The 27,012-nt window shown below is 43.3% G+C and overlaps 1 protein-coding gene across 2 annotated transcripts in view; it reads left to right on the top strand.

The window, feature by feature from the left end:
- Positions 1 to 1,270: 1,270 nt before the first annotated feature.
- Epg5 (ectopic P-granules 5 autophagy tethering factor) overlaps positions 1,271 to 27,012 on the top strand; it is a 95,905-nt gene continuing 70,163 nt past the window's right edge. For both annotated transcript variants that reach the window (XM_059245890.1, XM_059245891.1), the window contains exons 1-11: positions 1,271 to 1,468; positions 9,464 to 10,393; positions 11,758 to 12,001; positions 15,071 to 15,207; positions 15,663 to 15,770; positions 16,798 to 16,871; positions 19,014 to 19,119; positions 21,877 to 21,991; positions 22,374 to 22,524; positions 24,266 to 24,421; positions 26,135 to 26,292. In XM_059245890.1, coding sequence (XP_059101873.1) covers positions 1,409 to 1,468; positions 9,464 to 10,393; positions 11,758 to 12,001; positions 15,071 to 15,207; positions 15,663 to 15,770; positions 16,798 to 16,871; positions 19,014 to 19,119; positions 21,877 to 21,991; positions 22,374 to 22,524; positions 24,266 to 24,421; positions 26,135 to 26,292 — 2,239 coding nt within the window. In that variant the 5' untranslated portion in view covers positions 1,271 to 1,408. The remainder of the gene's footprint in view (positions 1,469 to 9,463; positions 10,394 to 11,757; positions 12,002 to 15,070; positions 15,208 to 15,662; positions 15,771 to 16,797; positions 16,872 to 19,013; positions 19,120 to 21,876; positions 21,992 to 22,373; positions 22,525 to 24,265; positions 24,422 to 26,134; positions 26,293 to 27,012) is intronic.

Here is a 27,012-nt window from a genome sequence, read left to right on the forward strand (position 1 = left end):
GGAACAAGACATCGTGCAAGGACCAACGTAGCTCAGCTGTAGAGTACTTGCTTGGCATATACAAGGCCCCAAGTTCAGTTCCTAACATCACACAAGACACTAAATAAAGATTTACCTATAGAAAAAAAGATACAGGGAAAAGTGGCACATGCCTTTAATCCCAATACTCAGAGGCAGAGGCAGGTGGATCTCTGAGTTCAAGGCCAGCTTGGTTTACAAGGTGAGTTCCAAGACAGCCAGGACTACATAGAGAAACCCTATCTCAAAACACCAAAAAAAAAAAAAAAAAAAAAAAAAGAGAGAGAGAGAGAGAGAGAGAGAGAGAGAGAGAGAGAGAGAGAAAGGAAGATACCATACAGACTGATTTCTGAAGTCCTTTTCTTCCTCGTCCCCCTTGTTTTGGACAGGGTTTCTCTGTTTAGTCCTGGTTGTCCTGGAACTCGCTCTGTAGACCAGGCTGTCCTGTAACTCAGAGATCCACCTGCCTCTGCTGGAATTAGAGGCGTGTGCCACTATGCCTAGGCCTTCCCATTTTCATGCCATATCCTGAGATTTTCATTTTAGGGTACCCGCAGAGTGGGTGGCTAGTCTTTTCCTCCATCCTGTAGACTCCATGTGTTCCACCCCCTCAACCCCTCCAACTCCTCCCCCCCCCGCCCCTACAAAACAACTCATATCTATTCATTCCATTCATCGGATATTATCTATGGGCTGGCTGTTGTTTTGGAGGTCCTTGGGGATACATCAGAGGAGCTGATCTTCCAGGAGGGTTGACAGACCCTACCAATTAACACAAAAGCAAAGTATATATACTTTAAACAAATTTGTATAGTAACGATAATATAGAGATGCCCGCTGTTATCAGGTGCCTTCCACGACTAACTCATGACACCAGAGATGGAAGTATTATCATCCCCTTCTACAGAACAGCAGACTGGAGTGCACCTTGGGTGGACATCAGGTTTCTTTCCAGAAACGTAACGTAGATGTAGGCTGGAATTGGTTATCTAGGGATCAAAGCCAGATCGCCAAGGCCTCTCTCTAGCACTTCCTAGTCCAGTCTGACCACCTCTCTGCAGAGCTGCGGAGGCAGAGGGCTGCTCTGAGTGCCACCCTGCGGAGGGCGGCGGAGGCACAGGCCGCGGCTCAGAGGGCGGGCGGGACCGGAGGCGGGAGGAGGGCTGGGCCGGGGCGGGGTCTGAGAGGTGATGGGCGTGGCCTTCCCCGGCGCGAGTCGTCCCTAGTTAGTTTGTTCCAAGTCGCAGCCCGTACGGACTCCTGTGGCCGCCTCCCTTCCCCAAATGGTGGAGAATCTGTCACGTGACAGCCAGGAGGCCGGAACTAGGCGGCTTGCGTGAATTGCAGGAGTTTGACAGAAACAGACGGCGACGTCTCGGAGGCAGAGTGTATGGCCGAGGCCGTGAAGCCCCGCCGGGCCAAGGCCAAGGCCAGCCGGACCAAAGGCAAGGTGAGGATGCTGTCGCCCGCACGCGAGCCCTCTGCTCCCCGCGCGGAGCCACGGGGCCGGGCGGCTGTCAGGGCCACTTGGCCGCCTCCCCGTCCTGACCTCACTGGGCTTTTATCTTCTGCTCATTTTCTTGACTTCCCACACCAAAGCCGTTTCCTCCTAAGCCCCGTCTTTGACTTCCTACCGTATCCTTTGTGACATGGGAGCATTCCCAGCCCCTGGAAATGCATGGAGAAGGGACTTACTTCGCTTGGGAGGAATGGTTTGTGGATAGCAGTGATGGGTCAGTCCTTCGTTTTCAGAATTCAGGGCGACGGTGTTATTTCCTGATGAACCTGGTTGTTTACAGCGTGGCACAAATATCCAGGAATTATCTCAGGGCAGAGCCTACCCAGTAGGGATGAGTTTGAGTTTTCTGTTTTGTGGATTGTTGCATGTCATTAGTGTGGTTTTAATTTGACTTGTTTTTAGGTACATTTTGGATTTTTAACTTTGCTCCTATATACTTGTTGCAGTGAGCAAATTAAATTTTATAGATAGGTGGTCAGACCTGTTTATATCTATATATTTAAACAGTGTTTTTTAACCTGCTTCTGCCTTTGGATTGCTGGGGTTAAAGACATGCCACCACCCCTGGCCACTAAATCTAGATAACTTTGCCTTATACTAAGCCCAAAGTATAACTATTTGTGTGTGCGCCAACAAGTTTTAATAGTGATTTATGGGAACTTTATTTAATAGAGTGTAAGTGAAGTGTGTGGATCCCTTTCTGTAAGGTAGTATGGAATTAGGCACATCAGTCAGAAATTTCTTTTATCTTTAGAGACAAGAATTTGTGTATGTACATATATACATATCTCCCAAGCTGACCTCACTATGTAGCCCCAAGCTGGGCTTGAACCTGTGCCTCTTACCTCAGCCTAGAAACATAACTTTCTGACACACCTTTTATGGGTACTATGACCATTTCAAAAATAGAGAAACTCTGTGTGTATGGCGAGGGAGCATGAGTGCAGATTTGGGTGGACATTGTAACGGTGCATGTGTGTGGCCCTGAGGTCGGTCATTCTTGGGCAGTGCTCTTCAGGAGGAGCTGGTCTCTTGCTTTTTGAGACAGAGTCTCTGGCTGGGACCTGGGGACTGCTGTTTAGCTTAGGCTTGTTGCGCATCATGTCCTAGGCTCTGCTTGTGGGCTGTGGGGATGGAACCCAGTCCTCATGTTTCCATGGCAAACACTTTACTGAGTGTACCACCTTCCTACTCCCTGTCAGAAACATTTTAAGAAAAATAAGTTTGCAGTATCTTGGTTTGATAAAGAACTATCATAAACAAACAAACAAACAAACAAACAAACAAACAAACAGTTAACCAGCCATACATAACCCTTTGAGCCTGGAATATAGTAGTTTATAACATGAGTTATCTATAGAGAACAGAATCTTAAATCCTAATAATCTACTGGTTTTTTTTTTTCTCTAGTAAGTGATGAAACTAAAGCCTTGACAGGTTAAATGATTGTCTTAATCATGCAGTTAGCATGGTTTATCTCAGGGGAAGCCAGAAATCATGGCTTTCAGTCCAGTAGCTTAACCATTATTTTACATATGTGTCTGTCTGTCAAAGATAGCATATTACAGACACCTAAAACACAGTCAGTCAAGAGGAGTCTCTCTTTATTTTGTTTCATAATTTCTAAATTAAAAATTAAATCTTAAGCTTTTAAGTCTTATGAAAAATGAATTGTCTATTTTATCAACGTATTTCAGGCAGTTTTCCTACATACACATACAGTACTCTGTTTTCTCAACTGTTAAAGCTCATTTCCAAGACATTTGCTTCAGTTAGATATCTCATGCACACTTTGCCCTGTCCTCCAAATTTAATTGTTCACTGAGAGTTGAATTTTCTGCATGATCTGGTTCTTCCCATTACTCTCCCTCATCAATGTCACAACTCCTGAGAGGAAGGTTTTTGAACTGCCCTCAAATTCACATTGCTTTCTACTGCTGTTCTCTGAACTGAAGCTAGGTTGACATATGTATGTACACACGTACATATATATGTATATATATGTATATATATATATATATATATACACACACACACACACACACACACACACATATATATTGACTAGAGAGAGTGCGCTGGCCTCACAGAGATCCACTGCTTTTGTTTGAGTACTGGTATCAAAGTTATAAACCACCATGCCTGTTGAATTATCATTATTATTATTTTTGGTTTTTTGAGACAGGGTTTCTCTGTGTAGTTTTGGTGCCTGTCTTGGCTCACTCTCTGTAGACCAGGCTGGCCTTGAACTCACAGAGATCCACCTGGCTCTGCCTCCTGAGTGTAGGATTAAAGGCGTGCACCAACACCCCTGGTGAATTGCTAATTTTTAAAAACCTTCCAAAAGCCGGGCATGGGAGGCAGAGATAAGCAGATCTCTGTGAGATCAAGGCCAGCCTGGTCTACATAGTTCCAGGATAGCTAGGGATACATAGCAAGACCCTGTCTCAAAACACAGAACAAAGAAAAAAAAAGTTGCAGAGCTTTCCCATTTCGCAGAGGCTAGATTGGAAGCACTAATTTAAGGACTCTAACCTGGGCTTCCTCTTCAGCGTCTGTCACACCCGTATTAATCTGTGTACTTTCCTGCCTTAGAGCCTCTGCCTTCCACCCTTCCAGGCTCTTTCCTCTGCCTGTTACTGCTTGTTGTCAGTGTCTGAGTTTAAGCTGCGCTTACCCAGCACTTTCCCTATCACCCTTGTGTAGCTCCCTCTGGCAGGAACGCTGTGCACCCATTTTAAGTCCCTCTTCTCGATTGTAACAACTTTATCAGCCACTGTCTTCTCTCTGAGACAGTGAACTCACAGAGTGAGGGATCACTCTTGTTCCCAGTGCATTTCACAACGCCTGTAGTCACCTGATAAAGTTGATTGAATTAAAAAAAACAAGAGCCAGCATTGAAGCACATTCCCAAGCTTTGCCACTGAGGAATTTAATAATTTTTTTTTTTCACAACTAGTACAAGAAAACAAATAGAAAATGTCCATGATACCAGTAGGACCCTAATGCTTGCCAGTCTAAGGAAATTAATTTGCTTTAGGGTAAGCAGAGGCATTTGTTAATGCTGACTATTGTTTGGCCATGGTTATGAAGTCCTATATCATTGACACTTTACAGTGATGTGTTTTAGCATCTATTTATGGAGCCGTGAACAGATTCCAAGGCTTAGTTGGAAGTTCAGGAAGTGGAGTGTCATGTGCTGTTGTGTTTAGATTGCTGTGGCTTCTGGATTTGTCGCAGTACCTGGCCTACATTCCTCAGGGGTAAATATCTGGTAGGTGACTTCAGGATGACAGGTTGTGGTTAGGTATCTGGTATTTACTATTGGATACTTTAGATATAGCCCTAATAATGTTTTTATTCTATTAGTGTGATTCTTTGTAAAAACTTTCCCCCAACTCTGAGGATCTGGACTTCATACATCTTAGAAAACTTAGGTTAAGAAGGACAGAATCTTAGATCTGGATTTACTCTGCAGACTTAATAGATTTTATAGTAAGGCAGAGTGATGATACATGCCTGTGATCCCAGCACCTAGCAGACCGAAGGAGGAGGATTGTGAGTTTCAGGCCAGCTAGGCTACATAGTGACTTCTAGGTTAGTTTGGTGTTATGTAACAAGACCCTGTCTCAAAAAACTGTATTAAGTTCTAAATTCCAACAACCAATAAGAGCATCTCGTAATTGATAGGCTGGATTAAGATGTTTCCTGCGTAACCCTTCCTGCCCATCCTTGTGGTCCTCCCTCTTGCTCTATTGCTTAGGTAATTCCTTTGTTGCTTCTAGGCATGAATTGTTACTGGAATAAAGTTGGGCAATGCTATATACTATTATTTAGCCTCTGTTTGCCTCTTAAGATCCAGTCATTATTGAATACATAATGCCCACTTATTGTTTCCCCCCAAAACGATTCTAGGCATTTGGGATATAAAGAAAATCCTCAGGCCTCAATGGTGCTTATAGTCTGGAGTAGAAACTTCCCAGGTGTGTTTCAGAACAAATATAACTACACGATTATCTTCAGATTGCTAAAAGAAGTATGTATGTGTTCGTGTGCACATGCATAGACAGAAATGGACATCCCAGAGCCGTCTCCAGGAGAGAACTGTTGGTGACAGCTTGTGGTGTGTCCTTCTAACTTAGCTTTGCCCTCCTCTGCCTTACTACAGCACTTCAGAGCATTTGACTGTGACAAGCCCAAGGTTCAGGAGTAAGTAAAAGTATTTCTAAGACCAGAAATGATGTCAAAGTTTTAAGAAACAATATAAATTGTAGACAGAAACATAGGCAAGTTCTCAGAAAGAGACAGTTGTCCCCCTCAGAGAGCACAGGGTGCAGCAGTTGAGAGAATCTACCTGGGGGCTGGAGAGATGGCTCAGTGGCAGAAGCCATGCTGTAGCCTCTGGGAACAGTGCATAAATGGAGCTCCTTGTGGCAAGGTCCTTTGGAGAATCCTGCCCACCTGGCAAAGACCTGTGAAGGTGATGCTGCAGACCATAGGGAGCTGACCACAGGGAGCTCATGAGCTTCATCAGGCCTTTCTGACTCTCAATATGCTTATTCCTATGGTAATTCTTAGTTCACTCAGTTGTGATTGTGGCTGAGTTTACTGGGACAAAAGCTGATAATTTTAATAAAGTTTCTACAAGGAAATTAAACATCTTTGCAGTTGATCACACAAACTGGTCCCTTCGGTTGCCCCGACTGCCTTTGCATCCATCCTAAGTAAGCAGGAGGAACTCACTAAGGTTAATGATTCTTGCTTACTTAACTGTTCTAAAAAAGAGATAACTATATTCTAAGAACTTAAGAACTTGGGAGGCAGTTTCCTAAAAGATGACATTAAAAACTTATAGAGGCCGGGCGATGGTGGTGCACGCCTTTATCCCAGTACTTGGGAGGCAAAGGCAGGCAGATCTCTGTGAGTTCGAGGCTACTAGCCTGGTCTACAAAGCGAGTTCCAGGAAAGGCTCAAAGCTACACAGAGAAACCCTGTCTCAAAAAACCAAAACAAAACAAAAACAAACAAAAACTTATAGAGACATGTAAGAAAAAGATAAAGGACATGAAAAGTCTGACATCTTTCTGGTGCCAGGGAATGAATGGTTAGACATTTTTTTTTTCAATGCCAAAATATCAATAAAGGAATCTAAAACTCCTAGTTCCCTTGGAAGTAAAAGTACAAGTAGAAACTGCTAGAAAGAATAAAAGCTTGGTCCCAACAGGTCAGAGTTGGGTATTAATCATTACCATTTTGAGAATGTGTGAAGAATAGGATTGCAGCTATTGTTCACATAAAAGTGATATGCAGATCATTAGAAATTGACTTACACCTGAAAAATAATATTCTAAGTATGGTATCATACTCAGAGCTGACTACAGAAATATAAGAGCATCATATTGCTAAGGACTAATCACAGGGCTTGAATGTCTCTCATTATTGTAACCACATGTTTGCTGCCAGCCTGGGCACAGTATGAATAAGATGTGCCTAGCCAGATACAATCAATCGGCTTGCAATATAAAATTAATGCTTAGATACAGAGTAAAAGTCAGTTAGTGGCAACAAGGAAGTGGGGAAGAGGGAAAGAAACTGAAATGGGTAAATGGTAATGATTCTGGGAAAATGATTGAAAAAATGAGTTGAAACTGCTCATGCTTGAACATACTGGAACGTGTATAAATAAAGACAGCTCGAGCTATTTGGGACCATCTGTTTGAAAGACTCTTCATTTTTCGCCAATCTCACACCTCCATCTTGTGGCTCAGAACTCTGCTGGAGCTGGACTCTGGCAGCTCAGCAGCTAATAGCACTAGCTGTTCTTGCAGAGGACCCAAGTTTGATTCCCAGCACCCACATGGCAGCTCACAACAGTCTGTAACTCCAGCCCCAGGGGATCAGACACCCTCTGCAGCATCAGGCACATACATAGTACATAGACAAAACACCCATACACATAAAAGTAAATCAGTCTTATTAAAATTAAAATAATAAAAGAACTTACCTGTACTTGTCTCGTGGGTACTTGTGTGGTTCTGTGTTTGAGTAGGTAATAGGTGAGCTGCCCACTATCTTGTTGCTTGCCCTTCCTGAGAATGGTCACGGGTCATAGGCACTGGGCTCTCATTGTGTGCCCTGAGGATGGTCACGGGTCATAGGCGCTAGGCTCTCATCATTTGTGTGCCCTTCCTGAGCATGGTCACGGGTCATAGGCACTAGGCTGTCATCATTTGTGTGCCCTGAGGATGGTCATGGATCATAGGCACTGGGCTCTCATCGTTTGTGTGCCCTTCCTGAGGATGGTCATGTGTCATAGGCGCTAGGCTCTCATTGTTTGTGTGCCCTTCCTGAGGATGGTCACGGGTCATAGGCTCTGGGCTCTCATCGTTGGTAAGTCATCACAGACCCCCTGGGTCAGCCCCAAGTAGTTTGGGTTTGACTACTGAGAATAGAGTGGAGTTTGCTGTTCATTTGCACATTCATTTTTGGCCTTTTTGTTTCTAGTTAAGTGTGTTCTTCTATATTCATTATTGACTTACATTTCTGTAACACTTCCAGATTTTTTTTTTGGAATGATTTTATTTTAGTTTTTATCTTTTGATTGTTCTGGGGATTGAACCCAAGTCTTTTCTTGAATATGGGTACTTTGCCACTGAGCTATATTCCCAGCCCTGGATGATTTAAAAAAATTTTTTATGTGTATGCAACTTGTGTGGAGGTAAAAAAATGAATAAATACAGATTTTTTTTTTTAAATCTGCTTGGCTGTTTTTATATATAAGACACGTTTTCTGGAGAGCTGACCCAGTGGTTAAGAGCCCTTGCTGCTCTTGCAGAGGACATGGGTCTTGTTCACAGCACCCATATTGGGGGGCTCACAATCTCTTGTAACTCTAGTTCCAGGAATCTGGTACCCCCTTCAGGCCTCCATTGGGCACTGCATGCATGTGGTGCACATCCAGTCAGATACACATACATATACATAAATTAAAAAGAAACAAGAAAATTTCTTAAAATTACCAGAGACATGAATTTTTATGCAAGTAGCTTGATAACACTTTTAGTTGTTTAAATTTTATTTCCCTATCTGTGATGATAGTTGTATTCACAATATGTCTTCTAGTACTTTTTTTTCTACCCCTCTAAAGTAGGCAAAGTAATTGGAAGCTGACTGTCTTTAACCAAAATGGAGTTGCAGTAGATTCCCTCCTTGGCATGAAAGTTCACTTCTGAATTTATTAGGAAGCTTACACAGAGTCATATGGGGAGGAGGAGGAGGAGGCACCTTTGGGAGGATACATTCCTGAAAATGCATTTCATTTTAAAATTTCTGAGTATGTTCTGTTAGGGTCATAGTTCAAGAAGAAAGTATGGCAGAAAGGGACTCCCCCATCTATATTGGGTGATGCTGTAAAGGTGGTGGGGAGGTTGGTTCCCTGGGTGCATGTGAGCCCACATCACAAATGCTCAGCAGACTTGGGAACTTGCTGGCCGTTTTTGGTTCACATTATCAGTTGCTGACAGCGGTGGTGCCTGGGATTAGCACTTGAGTCTTCAGAGGAGCTTCCTGGGGCCCATCAGGGTTGTCACACGCTACTGAGGAAACTGAGGTTCCCTTATTAATAGAAGAATTTAGAACTGGACTCAAGGACGCTCAAGGACAGTTTATTAGAGTTTAAGAGAAACTGAAGGACAGGTTAGGTGACAGTCCTGCCAGGAGAGACAGAGAACAGGTGATGCCTGTTAAGTTGGGCCTGAATGGAATCAGAGAGCTTATTAAGAAGGGAAAAAGTACTCCTTAGAATGGAAGTGGGTTAGCGAGCCGAGGAAAGAGCCCCCTGTGTCAAAATGTAGGTATTTATGTATAGTTTAAACATTCTTCATCCGAAACAATCAACTATTGTTATATTTCATACCGTGCTTTTAGGAAAAGAAGAAACATGAAGCACCTCAGACTTCTGATGAAGTTTCCCTTCTAGAGACTTCTAGAGAGCAGGAAATCCTGTCTGTAGCTTGTGAACTCAAAGGAGATGATCTGAAGGTGTCAGCTGATTCCCAGCTCCACAAAGATGTCAGTGGATGGAATGAAAGTGAAATGTTTGATATACCACTCACCTCCTTGACTATAGGTGATGAAGGGTCCCTGATACGTGACACAGAGGACCTGAAAGAAAGGGGAGAGATCAGAGCCCTTGATGGAGATGATGAAGTCAAGATGAAGGTCAACCCTGGAGACAACGTTAGAACTACAGTTGAACCTTCCAAGAACTTTACAGAGGGAGAGGAAAGCACACTAATACGGCAGGGATCTTCAGAAAGTACACCACAGTTTGATTTTCCCTGTACTCAGCAGGAAATGGGAAGTTTACAAGTCAGAGAAACTCAGACTAGGAAAGATGAAGAAGCCCTTGGTTGTTCAAAGGTGCTTCAGAATGCTAGCTTGCACAGTTCTTATGAAGCCAAAGAAGTTTCTCAGCCACCTAGAGTGAAGAAATTGTATCCTGAGTTGCCAGCTGAAATTGTGGAAGTACCATCTTTGGTGGTGGTGAAGCCCTTGCTCTGTAGTGAGCGACTCTACCCAGAACTCCCTTCTCAACCAGAGCTAGTACCATTTACTAAAGAACAACTAAAACTCTTGGAGCCTGGTTCATGGCTGGAAAATGTTGAGTCATATGTAGAAGAATTTGACAGCATTGCTCATCAGGATAGGCATGAGTTTTATGAGTTACTCTTGAACTACTCACGATGCAGGAAGCAATTGCTGTTGGCTGAAGCTGAGCTCCTTACTCTGATGTCAGATTGCCAAAATGCCAAAAGTCGACTGTGGAACTTTAAGGATGAACAAATGGCTGTACAGGTATTTTGACTGTGCGTGTGTCAAGCTTCAGGGCTTGGGAATTGGTAGTTGAGCTGCCTGTCCTGTAGTGCTGTCTGGAATTCAGTCTGTGTGTTAAACCTACACTGGTACTGGCTCCATCAATCCAGGAATCACAAGATCAGATGGCCACAGGGGCAGGCATATAATGTATAGGCAAGGGGTGAGTAGGATAGTGGTCAGCAGAGAAACACATGCCAAGTCTAGAGGGGACAGCAGCTCTTGACATCTAGCTGACAGTTGTATGATTGTGATGTGCTGCATCTTAGGATTTTTCAAGAGAGACAGGAATCTGGATTTTTGCATGAAGAATCCTAACAGGCAGTGTTAACAGCTAACTAAATACAAATATATGCAGACATATATTCTACACCGAGTCTAAGCTAGCAAACCATGTCTTAATGTAAAATTCAACCCATAGACTATTAGGGTTAGATTTTGGTGTAATGCCACAAATGTGCAGTGAGGAAAGAGTGTCCCGATTGAGAAATGATAAGAAAATAGGAAAGTCCACTAGCTGTGACGCCCTCCTGGAGGCCAGGACCATCATTACTAAGGGCCTGGAGGGATGGCAAGGAGGAGAAGGCCGTTTTGGACAGTTTGGCACTGAAGGGAAGCTGGAAGAGTAGTGGTGACACGTGTGATTTGCTGCCCTACCGTTTATTTGTGCAGAGCCTTGTATATCTTTTCGTAGATTCTGTGGAAAGAGACACATCTGGAAATACTGAAAAGAAAGGGAGGGTGGAGAAAAAGCTCAGCGGAGAAATAAGAGCACTTGTTGCTCTTGCAGAGGTCCCTGGTTTGATTCCCAGCATGCATATAGAATCTCGTAACCTAGTAACTCCAGTTCCAGAGGATCCATAGCCCTCTTCTGACCTCCATGGGCAACCAGACATGCATTTGGTACACATCCATGCATTATGCATACACATAAAATAAAATGTAAAACAAGAAAAGGAAATGAAAGGATAGACTCAAGAGTATGGTGGGAGGAATTACTATAATGGAGGATTCCTTTTGAACAGAGCCGTTAAGAGTGAGGTAGATCTAGAGGTGTTTTGGGCTACTGTGAAGTTGAGGCATAGCAGCACATTGGCCTTGGTATTCTTAGTATAGGAAGTAAATACCAGTTGTGAGAGTTTGAGGGACACACGTTACTGTTTCCCTGCTGACCTCATAGGGTTACCCTTTACAGAACTTTTGCTAGTGTGGTTTTGTATGTGTAGTGTTGGCCCCTCATGCGATTGTAAGTTTTTGAAAATGGTGCTGAAGCCTGTGTCTTACACCTGCTGCCTGACTGCATCAAATTCGACTGGTTTCATATTTTATCCTGTATCTACTGGTAGGGTATCTGTGCAGATCAAGTGAAAGTTTATGGCCATCACCACTACCAGAGAGTAGAGATGAATGAAAGTGTCCTGGGAGAACTGAAGAAGCTATTTGATGCCAAATCTGAGCACCTCCACCAGACCCTGGCCCTGCATTCTTACACTTCTGTGCTCTCGAGGTTGCAAGTGGAGTCGTACATCTACACGTTGCTCAATAGCTCAGCTGTTCTGAGATCTTTAGCAGTTTATCAGCAAGACCAAGGTAGGTAAATAGTGAAAGCTTTCCTCTTATACTTAAATGTGGAACAGAATGGAGGGTACAACTGATGTGAGTTGACTGGATACTAATTCACAAGGCATCATTGTGTATTTTCTTTCCTTGCCCCCTCAACACAATATTTACTGATGTTTCTTGAGTAGTGCGAGGCCTCCCTTCCCCATGGCTGTTGTTTCTCCTCCTTTAGGAAGGCAAAAATTGGCCTCTCTGTGCCTTTGCTAAGTAGTGTCCCAGTGGCGTTTGATCCCAAAACTAACCATCTGGATACCTTTTCTTTTTTTAAAATGTATTATCATTATTTTATTATTAGACTTATCTATTTTATTATATGTGTTTGAGTGTTCTGTCTACATATATGTCTGTACACCACATGCCTGGTACCTGCAGAGGTAAGGAGATGGAGTTGGATCCTTGGGGACTGGAGTTATGGATGGTTTTAAGCTGCCTTGCGGGTGCTGGGAATCAAAACCCGGTGGGTCCTCTGCAAGAACAAGTGCTTTACACACTGAGCAAGCTCTCCAGCCCCCAGAATACCTTTGTGTTTTCCTGTTTCTCTCTTGCATTTTATTATTTTTGTTTTCTCACTTCCTTGCTTCTTGAATTTGTAACTGATGTTCTATAATGTTCTGAAGTAGAAAGTCTAATTCCTTTCTTTTTTCATGGTAGTTGTCTGCCCTGCTCTTCCCCTGCACCATATCCTCAGACCTCTCATTCATGCTATGTAAAACACTCTTCTTGTAGAGTTCGTTTTCAGGATGTAGAACCTTAAGGCCAGCCCCCAGTGGCCCACTTCTTCTAATGAGGATCCACTTCCTACAGGTTCCACAACCTTCCAAAAGTCACCATCAGATGGGCACCAAGTATTGAAGTAAATTAGGGAACATTTCACATTCAAACCACGATGTTTTGCTCTTAACCTTGGCCTTCACAATTCAATTTGCACTCAGTTAACTTCAGAAGTCCCCACAGTCTTTAACAGTCTCAGCATTGTTCATATGCCCCAAATCAGAGCCTTGAAACCTATTAAATATAACAAAAGAATAGCAGTGGTTGGTCTGGAAGAAAGCTGACATGTAATTCCCTTTGTAAGAATTCAGTTCATAAGGAGAAAGGGCCTGGAGGCCATTGTTGGCCTCTATATGGGAGGAAGAGTGTTAGACAAACAACATAATGTATGGAGATCTAAACAAGATCAGGCCTTAATGGAAAGGAGAGGCATCCCTGTAAAGCTTAGAGAGGAGCGTCATTAAGAGAATAAAGCCAAGCATGCTTTTAATCCCAGCACCCAGAAGGCAGAGGCAGAGGCAGAGGCAGGTGCAGATGGATCTTTGTGAGTTCTAGTCCAGCCTGGTCTACATAGTGAGTTCTAGGACAGCCAGAGCTACATAGTGAAACCCTGTCTAAAAAACAAAAAAAAACCCCAAAAAAAACCAACCCCCAAAAAACCAAACCAAACAAACAAACAAAAACCCCCCAAACCAAACCACAACAGAAGAGTGAGAGTAAGAGAGAGATGGGAGAAATGTGTGTGTGTGTGTGTGTGTGTGTGTGCATGCGCGCGTGCGCGCGCCCACGTACACATGTGAGTGAGAGTAAGAGAGAGATAGGAGAAATGAGAGAGAGAGAGAGAGAGAGAGAGAGAGAGAGAGAGAGAGAGAGAGAGAGAGTATGTATGTGTGAGCCAGGAGAGAGAGAGAGAGAGAGAGAGAGAGAGAGAGAGAGAGAGAGAGAGAGAGAGAACGCACAAGAGCGTCGCCATGCCACAGTGAAAGGGATGATAGAACCTTCAGATCATTTCTCTGTGCAAAATCTCCAAAAGTCTTTAGAACAATCCCAAGAACAAAAGAAAAATGTGATGTTTTGTAACACTTTAGACTGGTGGGAAGTTTCACATCATGTGATTTAGTTCAGTATAGTATGACAAAGAGTAGGGAGGAGCCAGGTATCATAAATTGAAAGCTGTCAGATGGCTTCTTAAATCTCTGTCTCAGACAGAGCTGCAGGGAGGCATGGCCTAATTCAGGCTGTAGAATCTAGCCTGAGGGTACAGGCCCTTGTTTTAACAAAACCAGCAGTATAAGCATCAATCCTGTTGCTCCATGCCTGGGCATCTGGGGCTTGAGAGAGCCATCTGCACCCCAGAAACCCTGGGTAGCCCTCCTTATCTAACTCTACTACCTACAGCACTCGTAGTCTCTGGTTTGGGCTGGCTCCATCTACTCTATGCCTGGCGCTGTCCTTGGTGGATGTCCCTTGGTCCTGGCATCTTCAGTATCCTGAGGTCTTCCTTGTAACTTAGACTTTATGTTTGTAGCTTTATTTGATGGCCTTGAAGTACCTCCCTGCAGGCAGGAAATTTGACTTTGCCCCATATTGTTTAGCCTTACTCTGTAGCTTTCAGAACCTTGGAGCAAGACACCAACCCCGCCCCCCCCAATACTGTTCCACATTTCATTCTTGCAGAACCAGGACTGTGTAGATGTGGTGATATACTATATACCCCAGTAAAACTTATCTGGGGATCAGAGGACAAAGCCAGACACTAAATTAGACATAGAAGTCAGGCAGTGGTGGCACACACCCTTAATCCTATCATTTGGGAGACAGAGATTGATCTCTGTGAATTTAAGGCCACCCTGGGCTACATGACATTGATCCAGTCTAGGAGAGAAATAGAGCCAGGCAGTGGTGGCACACACCTTTAACCTCAGTATTTGGGAAGCACACACACCATTAATCTAGGAAGACTGAGATAGGAAGTGAAATGGCTGGGTAGAGAAGGGCATATAAGGCGGGAGGACTCAGGAACATTCAGTCTGAGGATTCTTAGAGACAGGATCTCGCCTCCCTTTCGGCCTGATGATTCGGTAGAGGTGAGAAGTGGCTGTGGCTTGTTTCCTCTGATCTTTTAGCATTTACCCAATATCTGGCTCCAGGTTTTTATTATAAGACCATTTAGGATTCGTGTAATGTTTTAGTTTCTTTGCTTTAAGTAGAGAAGCTAAAAGTCCCCAGTACCATCAGGAGGACTCATCTAATCCTCTCTTTTTATAGTTTCTAAACTGACAGAAAGCATCCCCTCTGACGTGTGTCAGCTGAAGGAGTGTATCAGTGTCTTGTTCATGTTCACCAGGAGAGTGAGTGAAGATGCCCAGTTCCATGAGGACATCCTTCTCTGGCTGCAGAAACTAGTAAGGGAACCGATACAGACATAGAAGTCTTTCTTTGCTTGGGTAATTGAAGAAGAATTTCTTATTTTGTATTTCATAGTTGTTTCTTCTATAGCTTCTCCAGCCAATTCATTTAATGAGTTAGTGACTTTTCTTTGATGATGACACATGGTTACAAGTTATTTGTCTTCTTATTCTTTGTCTCTAATGAACTCTGGCTTTCAGGTCAGAGTTGAACTCAGGAGGAAATGCAGAGGGAAGTGAAGACCAACTGCTGACTCACCACGTGTCTGATCATGTTTGATGATAAACTTAGTTGTACTTACCATGAGAGGAGAGATGTCAGGATTTGGAAAATTTAGGTGTATTACAGAGGGGATTTATGTCTGGGCACTGTAGAAAGGTTGCATGCACCCCAGCTTACTGTGTCCGTGAGTTTATGAAATCAGGGAAACCACGAGTCCTTTGTTGTTTAGGTGTCGGTGTTACAAAGAGTTGGCTGTCCTGGAGATCACTTCTTCCTTCTCAACCACATTCTTCGCTGCCCAGCTGGCGTCAGTAAGTGGGCCGTTCCTTTCATACAGGTATGATGGTGATCTGACTCTGGGGGTGGGCAGGGGTTTATTAGTTTTCCTTAAGAAATGTCTAAAACAACCATCCCCCAAAGACCTAATTGAGTACTATTTAAATAAAAATGTTACTTGTATGCTTTATGTGTCTGCATGGACTCATGTGCACCGTGTGCATGTAGGTGTCTGCAGGGGCTAGAAGGCGTTGATCTCCTGGAACTGGAGTTAAAGGTGGTTGTGAGCTTCCTGTCTGGGTGCAGGGAACCAGACCCTCCCCTCGATCTCTTGGGGAGCAGTGAGTGCTCTTAAGCACTGAGCCCTCTGTCTGGCTCCCTAAGTGAAACCTTTAAAGCAGGAGTACATGTATATAGGAGTTAGTGCCAGCGCTTTCTGGGTCATCATAGGTGAAGAAATTAGGACAGCTGCGGAAGTTCAGAAGTAACCCAGCTTGGTAGGCTCACGAGTTTTTGATTTGGTAAGAGGACGGCTTACCAGGACTGTTTTTCCTTTCTGTAGTAATTGCCACAACTCTCTAAATTAACCTCACAGTGCAGTTGGTACTGTGAGATAGAATCTGCCAGCATAGCAGGGAGGTCTTAGGCCTGCTAGCAGCTTGCATATACTTACCATAGTTTCTCCTTTGCCGAGCACCTTTTGGCTGTTTTTATTATTCATAGCAGCCACTCAGCTAGTAGGAACCAAAATGTATGTCAAGTTCAACTCAGCTCCTTCATATTTTCCTTAGTATTTCTCGTGACATGGAGCCGAAATCATTTCGAAGAGAAGAGGATGTTTTGTTTTGCTTGTTTAAAGCAGCAGTGCTGTGTTCCATCACAGCTGCTGCAGATGTTTGCCTTCAGCCGCTCATCTTCGGCTCTTAGGTAGTGTGTAGGTCGCTACTCCAGCTGTGCCTTGTGCTTCGGAGTCAGCTTGGGTAAATCAGCTTAGCTCTGTCCTCTGACTAGCATCTTGTTTGTTAGATACGTGTAAACCAGCTTGAGCTGGTTTTCTACAGTATGCTTTTTTCATTTTCTGATTTCAGATCAAAGTGTTGAATAACCCTTCAGGGGTCTTTCATTTTATGCAGTCCCTTGCCCTGCTGATGTCTCCTGTCAAGTAAGTGTGGAAGAGCTTTGTGAAACAGAAATTGAAATACTTCTACCAAAGGGTTGGTTTTCTTAACTGCCCACATCCAAAGAGAACTGCTAAGGGAATGTTGGCATTCTAGAATGTAACATTGCAGATTTTCTTTGGGTTTGATACCCCTATCCCAAAGTGATATGTCTAGCTGCTTAGTAACCTTTTGTGTGGCCCTTTTTTAGTGGGTTTGTCTCTCATTGTGAATGTCATTGTGAAAGGTGCCATAGTCTAAGAGATAGTGTGTTCCTTAGACCAGAGGGGGACCTGATGTCATTGTTAACTGTGGAGCTGCGTACTACAGTAGGAGTGTGGCCAGTCAAGGGCTGAGTGGTCAGAGACGGTTCCACAGTGGGTGAGTCAGCTTTGGAGAGGGGAGGATTTCATTAGGCGAGGGGCTGAGGAGACTAGTGTGAGCAAAGGTCCTAATCCAGGGTGTGCAGAGGACTGGGGTGTAGGTAGCTGAAAGCATTGGTAATCAGGTGAGTAACTGCGGTGGGGGCTGGAGGGTAGAGGCCTTGAAATTAAAGCTGAAGAATCTACACTTGATAGGGCTTGGCTTGTGAACAAGGGAAAGCTTTTAGAACAGGGAGCAAAAATTGTCCTTCAGGAAGATTAGGCCAGGTGTGATGGGACACACCTGTTATCACAGCACTCAGGGCTTGTAAGACTGTGTTTGGAGGATCTTCAGTTCAAGGTCAACTTAGGTTACATCAAGACCTTATTAAAAAAAAAGTGGGGGTTTGTTTTGGGCAGACGGTGGACTGGAGGCAGAAGAGTATGCACTTTTTCATTGCTTCCTTGATGGCTACAGACATATATGCCTCTCCTGGCTCAGGATCCCAACCAACTGCACAGCAAAAGAGCAGGCATGTTTTTGACCCAGGGAGAATGCAGGGCCTGTTTGTTGATGACCCTGAACACAGTTATTAGCAGCTAACCGGCCTCTGGGCCTGTTGACTAGGGTCATGATAGTAGATGGAGTGTGGGAATCTAGACACCTTCTTCCTGGGAAATGATTTAGTAGCTGATTAAAGAATGCAGAGAAGGAATGTGTCACTCCTAACTCTACCTGTGTGAGCCTGAGAGACTAGGAGGGCATCGATAGCACTAGCAGAAGTACAGAAAGAGGGCTGTTTTCTACAGAAGAACAGCATACAAATGACATATACCGATGGACACCTGGAGCTCAGGACTGGGGTTTTCCCTGTTGAAAGGGAGATATTTGAACTCCAGAGCTGGAGTGTGTAGGTGGATTCTGGATAAGAGAGGAGTGGGTAGGTAATTTTTCAGAGAGGATTGCAAGCTAGGTCATGGTCCAAGAGGAAACTGTTCTGGTTACATTGCTCATCAGATGGAACAACTGCTTGGAAAATCCTGTTGCTGTTCTTTTTCTGTCCTCCATCCTATACTGCCTGCATGCAGAGGCTGCTCCTGAACAGGGATGTGTTTTGACTGGATGTGTTTACCTTTATGTATACCTTTTGGCCCCAAACAAGCCTCTCTACCAACTGCATACCTTTTTGTTTGTTTGTTTTTGTTAAGATACATTTTTTAAAAAAGATTTATTTTTATTTTTAATCATGGATACATGTATATGTCTCTGTGGGGATGTGTATATGTGAGAGTGGGTGCCCACCAAGGCCAAGAGGGCTCTGGATCCATGGAGCTGGAGTCACAGGTAGTTGTGAGCTGTCTGACCTGAGTGCTGGGAACTGAACTTGGGTCATGTGCAAGAACAGCAAGTGCTCTTAACCACTAAGCCATTCCTTGAGCCTTTACTTAAATTTTTTTTTTTTTTTGAAACAAGGTCTCATTATGTAGACCAGACCTAGAACTTGTTATCTTCTATCCCAGGCTGGCATGCAACCAGTTATCTAGTTATCTAGCCTAGGCTGACCTTGAGCTGAGAGAGATCTGCCTGCCTCTGCCTTCTGAGTGTTGGGATTTGAAGCTAAGCACTATTGTTCCTGGCCTTAGTTCTTACTTCTTTTTTGATAGTTCAAACCATTTGACAGCTGGGCTGATTCCTGACTCTTCTTTAGGATAGATGATACACACATGTGCTCATGTCAGGCTTTCTATGTTCATATGATCAGATTCATGTCTGTTGTCTTTTAGAAATCGAGCAGAGTTTATGTGCCACATGAAGCCCAGTGAGCGGAAGCCATCGTCTTCAGGGCCTGCATCTGGGAACTGGACACTCGTAGATGAGGGAGGAGAAGAGGTAACCTGGGTCTGCATTGTCCCCTTTAACCAATTCTGAGCTCTCTTTACATGCAAAGCATTGTTCTGAGCACTTGCTCATAAATCTCGATCCAGTAACCCTCTGAGGTAAGTATTGTTGGGACCCTCGTTTTACAGACAGGGACAACTGATGTGTACAGGGGAGGTGACTTGTCTCAGGTCATGTGGTCATTAAATGCAGAACCTCTGGAGCAGGTTCCCGAGCCAGGCGCCCATCCTGCCATCCTTGGTAGATGTGTTCAGACGGCAATGCTTTGTGGAGTTTATATACTAAGGTTTCATTGTGCACAGTAACAGGCTCCTGGGACTCGGGTCTCATACACAACCTGTTCTGAATAATTTTGATGAAAATTTAATGAATAAAATCCAGCTTCTCAAGACAGTTTTTAAAAAGTTTTAAGATAATTCTTGTTAACTTTTCTTTCCTCCACAAGTAGTAAGTAGTGTGTTTGTAGGGAATTTTTCTTTTGCTCATTAGCAGTTCCTGAGCCTGTTTCTGGCTGAGCTCCTTCCTCATGTGGCCAGCACAGTGGCTCAGCAGGTCAAGGCCTTTGCCACCAGGGGTGTGTGTGTGTGTGTGTGTGTGTGTGTGTGTGTGTGTGTGTGTGTATACATATAGCTTGAACTCTGCCTCAACCCCCGATTTGATGTTCTGAGATGCTCCTTGACCTGATTCACTAAAGCCCCTGTGTCAGAAGTCTCAGTGACGCCCACGCTGCTGTGGGGTCATGTTGATACATTGCACCAGGGCCCGTTCGGGACCAGTGCTCCCATTCACTGTCGCTTTGTTCTTTATCACGTCTAGTGGCTTGCAGCAGGAGGGCAGGTGGTGGGGACTGGTGTGGGCATGCAAACACTTGTCGGGAGACTGAGTTTCTCAGCAGCTGATATAAATTATCTTGGAACGATTGTAACAAAACAGTGGTTTTTTTTGTTTGTTTATTCTTTGCTTTTTTTTTTTTTTTAAATGGGTTCCCTGAAGTTAACCCCAGACATAGAGCCTCCATGGTACTTGCTTCTTGGTTAGCACTCAGTAAAACGTTGAGTGACTGCAAGAACTTAGGGAGTTAGGCATCATGGTGCTTGCCTGTAATTCCAGCACTTAGTGGGGAGAGGTAGGAGGATTCTGAGATGTAGGACGGACTAAGCTAGACAGCAAGACACCTACCACCCCACCACCCCCAACAAAAAATGAGGCCAAAAGACCAACAGCAGAAAAAATAAAAGCTGCGTCCCTAACAAAACAAGTAAAAACCCAACAAAACTAGCAGTAAGCGAGGAAAACTAAAGCAAAAGCAACCCAGAAGAACTTTGTGCCTGAGACTATTATGAGCTTAGTTGGATCAGAAAAGTCTGTGGGGAGGAAGGCCTGGTTCATCTACATCATGTTTCTCAACACTAGCTCCACGTAAAGGTCACTGGGCCAATTTATAAAGCTTGTTAGGCCCACATATAGATCTAAGTTTCCTAGAGCCTACCAGGTGATCTGCTGTTCAGCCAGAGTCAAGAACTATTGCTCTTAAGTATAGTTTCTGAGGCTCTTGTTAGCCACCATATACACGGTGTTATTCTATTTTGTATTACTTGATATACTTGAAGCAAATCAGCTTTATTAAAACAGAGGTTTAATGAGGTGACAGTTTTAGAGGCTGAGAGCCCCAGTAGCATGGCACAGGTTCTGGTGGGGTCTCCATAATAGATGGCAGAGTACAGAGAATCTCCTCTCAGAACAGGAAGTCTGGGAGCTAGATAGGTCCTGACTCGGTCCTTTCATAGCACCCTGAAGGAAAGTACTAGGATTCATCTCTTAAAGGTCGCACACTAACTTCCAGTACTACTAGACTTGGGACTAAGCTCCTGATACATGAATCATGGGACAAAAATATAACTAAACTGTAGTGGAAATAGTAGATAAAGAAGAATATGCTCAGGATATTATGAATGAATTGCTGAAATGATTGATTGGTCCCTTGTTGAAATTGCTGTAATACATTCAGATTCTTTGTTTTTAATGTAATGCATATAGGGACACATGCTAACTTGATTTCTAAGGTGACTTTAAGGCTCTGCATCAAAAAGACCCAGAAGTGCCCCCTGGATGATCCTTGATCACAGTTAGTTTTGTCTTGCCCACAGCAGAACCTGAGGCATCTGTAGCAAATACTAGCGGCTTCCTCAAAAGTCTGTTGAAAATGGTAGTAGACTTTGAGTTTTAGTAGAAGAGAACTGTAGCTACAGATATCTTGGCCTATAGTAGAATATGGTTGTTTAATTAATTGTTAATCTGTTGTCTGAGCAGTGGGCCTCATAGTAAGGTCCTCACTCTAGAAGAGGGTTTTTTTGTTTTGTTTTGGTTTTAGTTTTTTGAAACAGGGTTTCTCTGTATAGCCTTGGCTTTCCTGGAACTTTCTCTGAAGACCAGATCAGGCTGGCCTTGAACTCAGAGATCCACCTGCCTCTGCCTTCCCAGTGCTGGGATTAAAGGAGTGTGCCACCACCTCTTGGCTCTAGAAGAGTTTTTATTCTTATCTTCTTCATGATAGAAATTTAATGACCCAGATACATATAAATTATACTTGCTTTTCAGAGGACTTCCAGGATGTCTGTGGATCTAAGGCTATTTATTTAGTTTGCTGCCCTTGAGGAGGTGTCTATAAGGACCACATTATGACTTGGATGATTTAGTTCCTGTAACTCCAGACTGATTAGCTGATGTGACGTGGCATCTTCCCTTTAGGATGAAGACCCTGAGACCAGTTGGATTCTACTTAATGAAGATGACTTGGTCATCCTTTTGTCCCAGTTTCCCTTTCATGAACTCTTTCAACATCTTCTTGGGTTCAAAGCAAAAGGTAGATAATTTTTCTCGTCATAACTGAAGGGTGGTACTGGTACAAGCTCCACATAGGAAGCATCAAGTCTTGTATTTGGGTGGGCTGCTGATGGGGGGCGGTTTCCTGTGCCCACCTATGCAAAACCTCTTTTCTCTTGTGTTTACTTTTTTTTTTTACTTCATGCTTAAATGAAGAAGGCTGACTAGTGTACATGTTACCTAGGTTAACTATGTTGATCTTAATGTACTTTCCTTCAAGTTCCCTATTTAACTTTGATAGTGGAACCGGAGAGATGGGATTACTTCCTTCCCCTCCTGGCTTTCTCACTGAATTATACACCTGAGTTCTGTAGTGTTTTGTCATAGTAATTATATTTTTTTTCTATCTGTTTCACTTCTAGGTGATTATTTACCTGAAACAACGAGGCCTCAAGAGATGATGAAGATTTTTGCGTTTGCCAACTCATTAGTGGAACTCCTGGCTGTGGGGTTAGAAACCTTTAACAGAGCCCGCTACAGGCAGTTTGTGAAGCGCATTGGCTACCTGATAAGGTGATGCTGCTGTTGGCTCATCATGCTGCTGTCTCCTTGCTTAGACACAGACACTGCAGAGGGATGATGGACGCTTATACTTAGGTCTTCTCATAAAAGTGAGATAGTCCTTCCATCAGCTAGATGAGGATTTCTTAAATGTTCCCAGTGAAATTATTTGATTAATTATCTCAGATCCAGTTGACTTTTTTTTTTATATATAATTATTGGAGTTCTGATTTTCAAAGCTGCTGCTGGAGAGAAGGGTCAAGGAAGATGCAGGCTGTCTTAGGGTTTCTGTTGCTGTGAAGAGACACCATGACTATGGCAACTTTTTTTTGTTTGTTTTTTTATTTTTGTTTGTTTGTTTTCTTTGTTTTTTGAGACAGGGTTTCTCTATGTAGTTTTGGTGCCTGTCCTGGCTGTAGCCAGGCTGGCCTCAAACTCACAGAGATCTGCCTGGCTTTGCCAGGGCTGGGATTAAAGGTGTGCACCACCACCGCCCAGCCTTGGCAACTCTTATAAAGGAAAACATTTAATTGGGTGGCTTACAGTTCAGAGGTTCAGTCCATTATCATCATGGTGGGACAAGGTGGCATGCAGGCAGATGTGGTGCTGGAGAAGGAGCTGAGAGTTCTGCATCTTGCAGGCAACAGGAAGTGAACTGAGATACTGAGTGTGGCTTGAGCATAGATGAAACCTCAAAGCCCACCTCCACAGTGACACACTTCCTCTGACAAGGCCATACCTAATAGTGCCACTCCCTTTGGGGGCCCTTTTCTTTCATACCACCACACTCACATAAAGTCTCTTCTGAGATTTATACAATCTCTTAACTGTAATCTCCTGTAAAATCAAAATCCAAAAGTAGGTCATATACTTCCAACATGTAATGGCACAGGGTATATATACTTTACCACTCCAAAACATAGGGAAGGGGGCATAGTGTTCCCTCTCTCCGTCCACAGCCTGCTTTTCCTTGGAATTGCTACTGACTAAACTATGACGAATTGGTGGTAATCCTTTACTGCCATTATTTCCCTGGCATTCCTCTTCTATTTCTTACTGTAGTTTAAAATATTTAGAAAAGTTTCAAAGACAGAAATAAATCATGCTTTATTTGAACTGGGAGAACTTACGTATTTAAATGAAAGTTGGGTTTATGGTTTCATTAGCAAGTGTTTGAAAATTTTTTGAGTTTATATATTGCTTTTCTCTAAATCAACTTCATACCCTTTTCTACATTTTCAGTTTTTTTCTGGATTATTCCCTATAGCATATACATAGGCTATTCTTTTTTTCCAACTTCTTCTCTCAAAAAGAAGTTCATAAAAATGCAAAATCTCTCTTTCTCTACTTTTTTTCTCCAAACTGAATTGGTTTACATTCATTTATTTTAGATTTCAGTCAGTGTTATGAAGATCACAGGATGCCCTCAAAGGCTGGGGTTCTTAGAAGGTTGAGATCCTAGCATGTGTCTCTGTCCTGTGCCCTGCAGCCCACATGGAGCTGAGGAGAGCTGGGAATGCAGCCTGACATGAAATGTCAGTATCAACTGTGTGATGGATTTTACTTACTGTGGTTGTTCTTATGCCTCCTGCTAAGTACATCACCACGAGGGTTGGTTTTCATTGTTCCTATTAGATTGCCTTCAGAACTGAGCAGATAGTAGGTGCTTAGTTAATATTAGTCCTTCACATCTAATGTCAGGTGATACTGAGTGAGTGACTGAAAAGTGCTGTGTTGTTTTCCTCGTTCTCAGGATGACCCTTGGCTATGTCAGTGACCACTGGGCGCAGTATGTGAGCCATAGCACAGGCATGGGATTAACACTACAGCCCTACTCTGTGGAGAAACTGCAGATTGAATTTGATGAGCTGTTTCTCAGAGCTGTTCTACATGTCCTGAAAGCCAAAAGGTAAGAGGTAAGGGATTCCTGCCTAGGAATGTAGAAGTGTGTCTTAGTGAGGGTTTCTAGTGCTGTGAAGAGACGTTATGACAATGGGAGCTCTTAGAAAGAAAGACATTTACCTGGGGCGGGCTTACAGTTTCAGAGATTTAGTCCATTATCTTCATGATGGGAAGCATGATGGCATATAGGCAGACATGGTGCTGTAGAAGGATCTGAGAGTTCTACATCTCCATCTGCAGGCAGCGAAAGGAGACTGTGTGCTACACTGGGTGTAGCTTGAGCATAGGAGACCTCAAAGCCCATCTCCACTGTGACCCACTTCCCCCAAGTAGGCCACACCTACTTCAACAAGGCCACACTTCTTAATAGTGCCACTCCCTATGGGCCAAGCATTCAAACACATGAGTCTGACAGGGGCATTCCTATTTAAACCACCACAAAGTGTAAGCCAAATAAACCCTTCCCAACCTGCTTTGGTCATGGTGTTTTATCATAGCAATAGTAACCCTAACTAAGACAGCCTCTCTCTTACTGGGGTCTCTGGTTCAAAACGGAGCACTTTTTTTTTTTCACATATCTGAGAGGTCTCGTGTAAATTTGTGATAATAATATCGCCTTTGTTTTTGTAAGGATGGAATGAGTTGATGATGTATGCAGATTGAGCATCCCCCAGCACAGAAATTATTAGAAACTTCTAGTACAAATATTATGTCATAAGTGGAAAATTCCACATTTGACTTCATGTGCTGTGCCAAAATAAACATATGCACAGTAAAAATATTGTATAAAATTATCATTAGAGCTAGGTGTACAAAGTGCACACAAACGTCCATCTCCAATCATTGCATCTTGCTCATATTTGCCCCATCTACCTCTTTGTCTGTCTTCCTCCCTCTGACTGGTCTGCTTGCTCTCTCCAAATAACCCTTCTGCTAAATAAAAATTTTTTAATTTATTTTTTTATTTATTAAGAAATTTTTTATTCACTTTACATACCAACCACAGATCCCTCTCTCTTCCCTCTTCCTGTTCCCTCCCAGCCTTCACCCTCCAACTCACCTCCCATTCCCTCCTCTGAAAAGGTAAGGCCTCCCATGGGGGGGTCAGCAAAGCCTGGTACATTCATTTGAGGCAGAATCAAGCCCCTCCCCCTGCATCAAGGCTGGGCAAGGTGTCCCACCATAGGCTCCAAAGAGCTAGCTCATGCACCCGGGATAGATCTTGATCCTACTGCTTGGGGGCCCCTTAAGCAGACCAAGCTACACAACTGTCTCACTTACGCAGCGGGCCTAGTCCAGTCCCATGGAGGCTCCATAGCTGTTGGTCTAAAGTCTATGAGTTCCCACTCGGCTGAATAAAATTATATTGTATATATGTACACGTGTTTTTTTGTCCATTCATCTATTAATGGATGTTTAGTTCCATATCTTGGCTGTTGTGAATCATGTAGCAGGCTTTCATGTTTAGACTTCAGTTTCCTCCATGGTACGTGTTATTATATATGTGCAAATATTCCAAAAAAATTCCAAAAATTCAAATACTTTTGGTACAAAGCATTTATGATACCTCTGTGTGTGTGTGTGTGTGTGTGTGTGTGTGTGTGTGTGTGTGTTGGAAAAGTTGTGGTAGTGTGAGAGCTGAAGTCTTGTTTCCACTTCCTTAGTGTGGTGAAGCTTAATAATATGTAAAATTTTCCCTGTTGCTGTTTCAAATGTGCAGACTTGGCATTTGGCTGTTTATGTCTGAGATGCCCTTTGGCACGCTCTCGGTCCCGATGCTCTGGAAGCTCTTCTACCTCATGCACCAGGCGGAGAGTGGGAGCCTGCAGCACCTCTGTGCCTCCCTGCAGCCGGCCGAGTGCAAGAGGCAACTCCAAGGTACTTGCCTGGGGCAGCCTTCTCTCCCTCTGTGTGCTGTGCTCTCGCAGTGTTAGTCTCTGCTTTTAGGAGTACTGTGGCATGATTTGGACATTCAGGAGACTGCTTCATTGTGGATGTGGTTGATAGCATATCTCAAATGCAAATTCAGTTAGGTCCAAATTCTGTGCAGTAAGTACAATGGCCTAATATTGATGAATCATTTCTTTCCATGTCTAAAATTCTAGTCTGATCAACAAGTGATGTTAATTGGCTTGAAATTTGTTAAGGTTTGTGCCCAGTTGTTCCACTAATTTTTTTCTGTTATATTTTTCTTAGTTGTCTTGATTTTATGAAGTAGGTAGGAGGTAGACAACAATTCTTCAAAAACTTAATTTTGTATAGCACAGTGGTATTCTGTATGTACTTTGTATGTATAATGTTCCAGGTTCAATCCTCAGCAACAAAATAAATCCCTGAAATCAAAACAACAAATATTAATTTTACTGAAAACTTGATTATGTTTTAATGCATACTAACATTGAACTGCCAGCAATTTGTGTTACATGTTAAAAAACGTTCTTGCAGAGGACCAGTTTGATTTCCAGAACCTACAGGGCCAGTTCCAGGGGATTCAACACCCTCTTCTGGCCTCCTCTGGAACTGTATATATGTATTACACCAATATACATGTAGGCAAAACTACCCACACATGTAAAATAAAAATAAATGAATCTTTTT

Source organism: Peromyscus eremicus, chromosome 19 (assembly GCF_949786415.1).
Source record: "Peromyscus eremicus chromosome 19, PerEre_H2_v1, whole genome shotgun sequence".
Lineage (NCBI taxonomy): Eukaryota > Metazoa > Chordata > Mammalia > Rodentia > Cricetidae > Peromyscus > Peromyscus eremicus.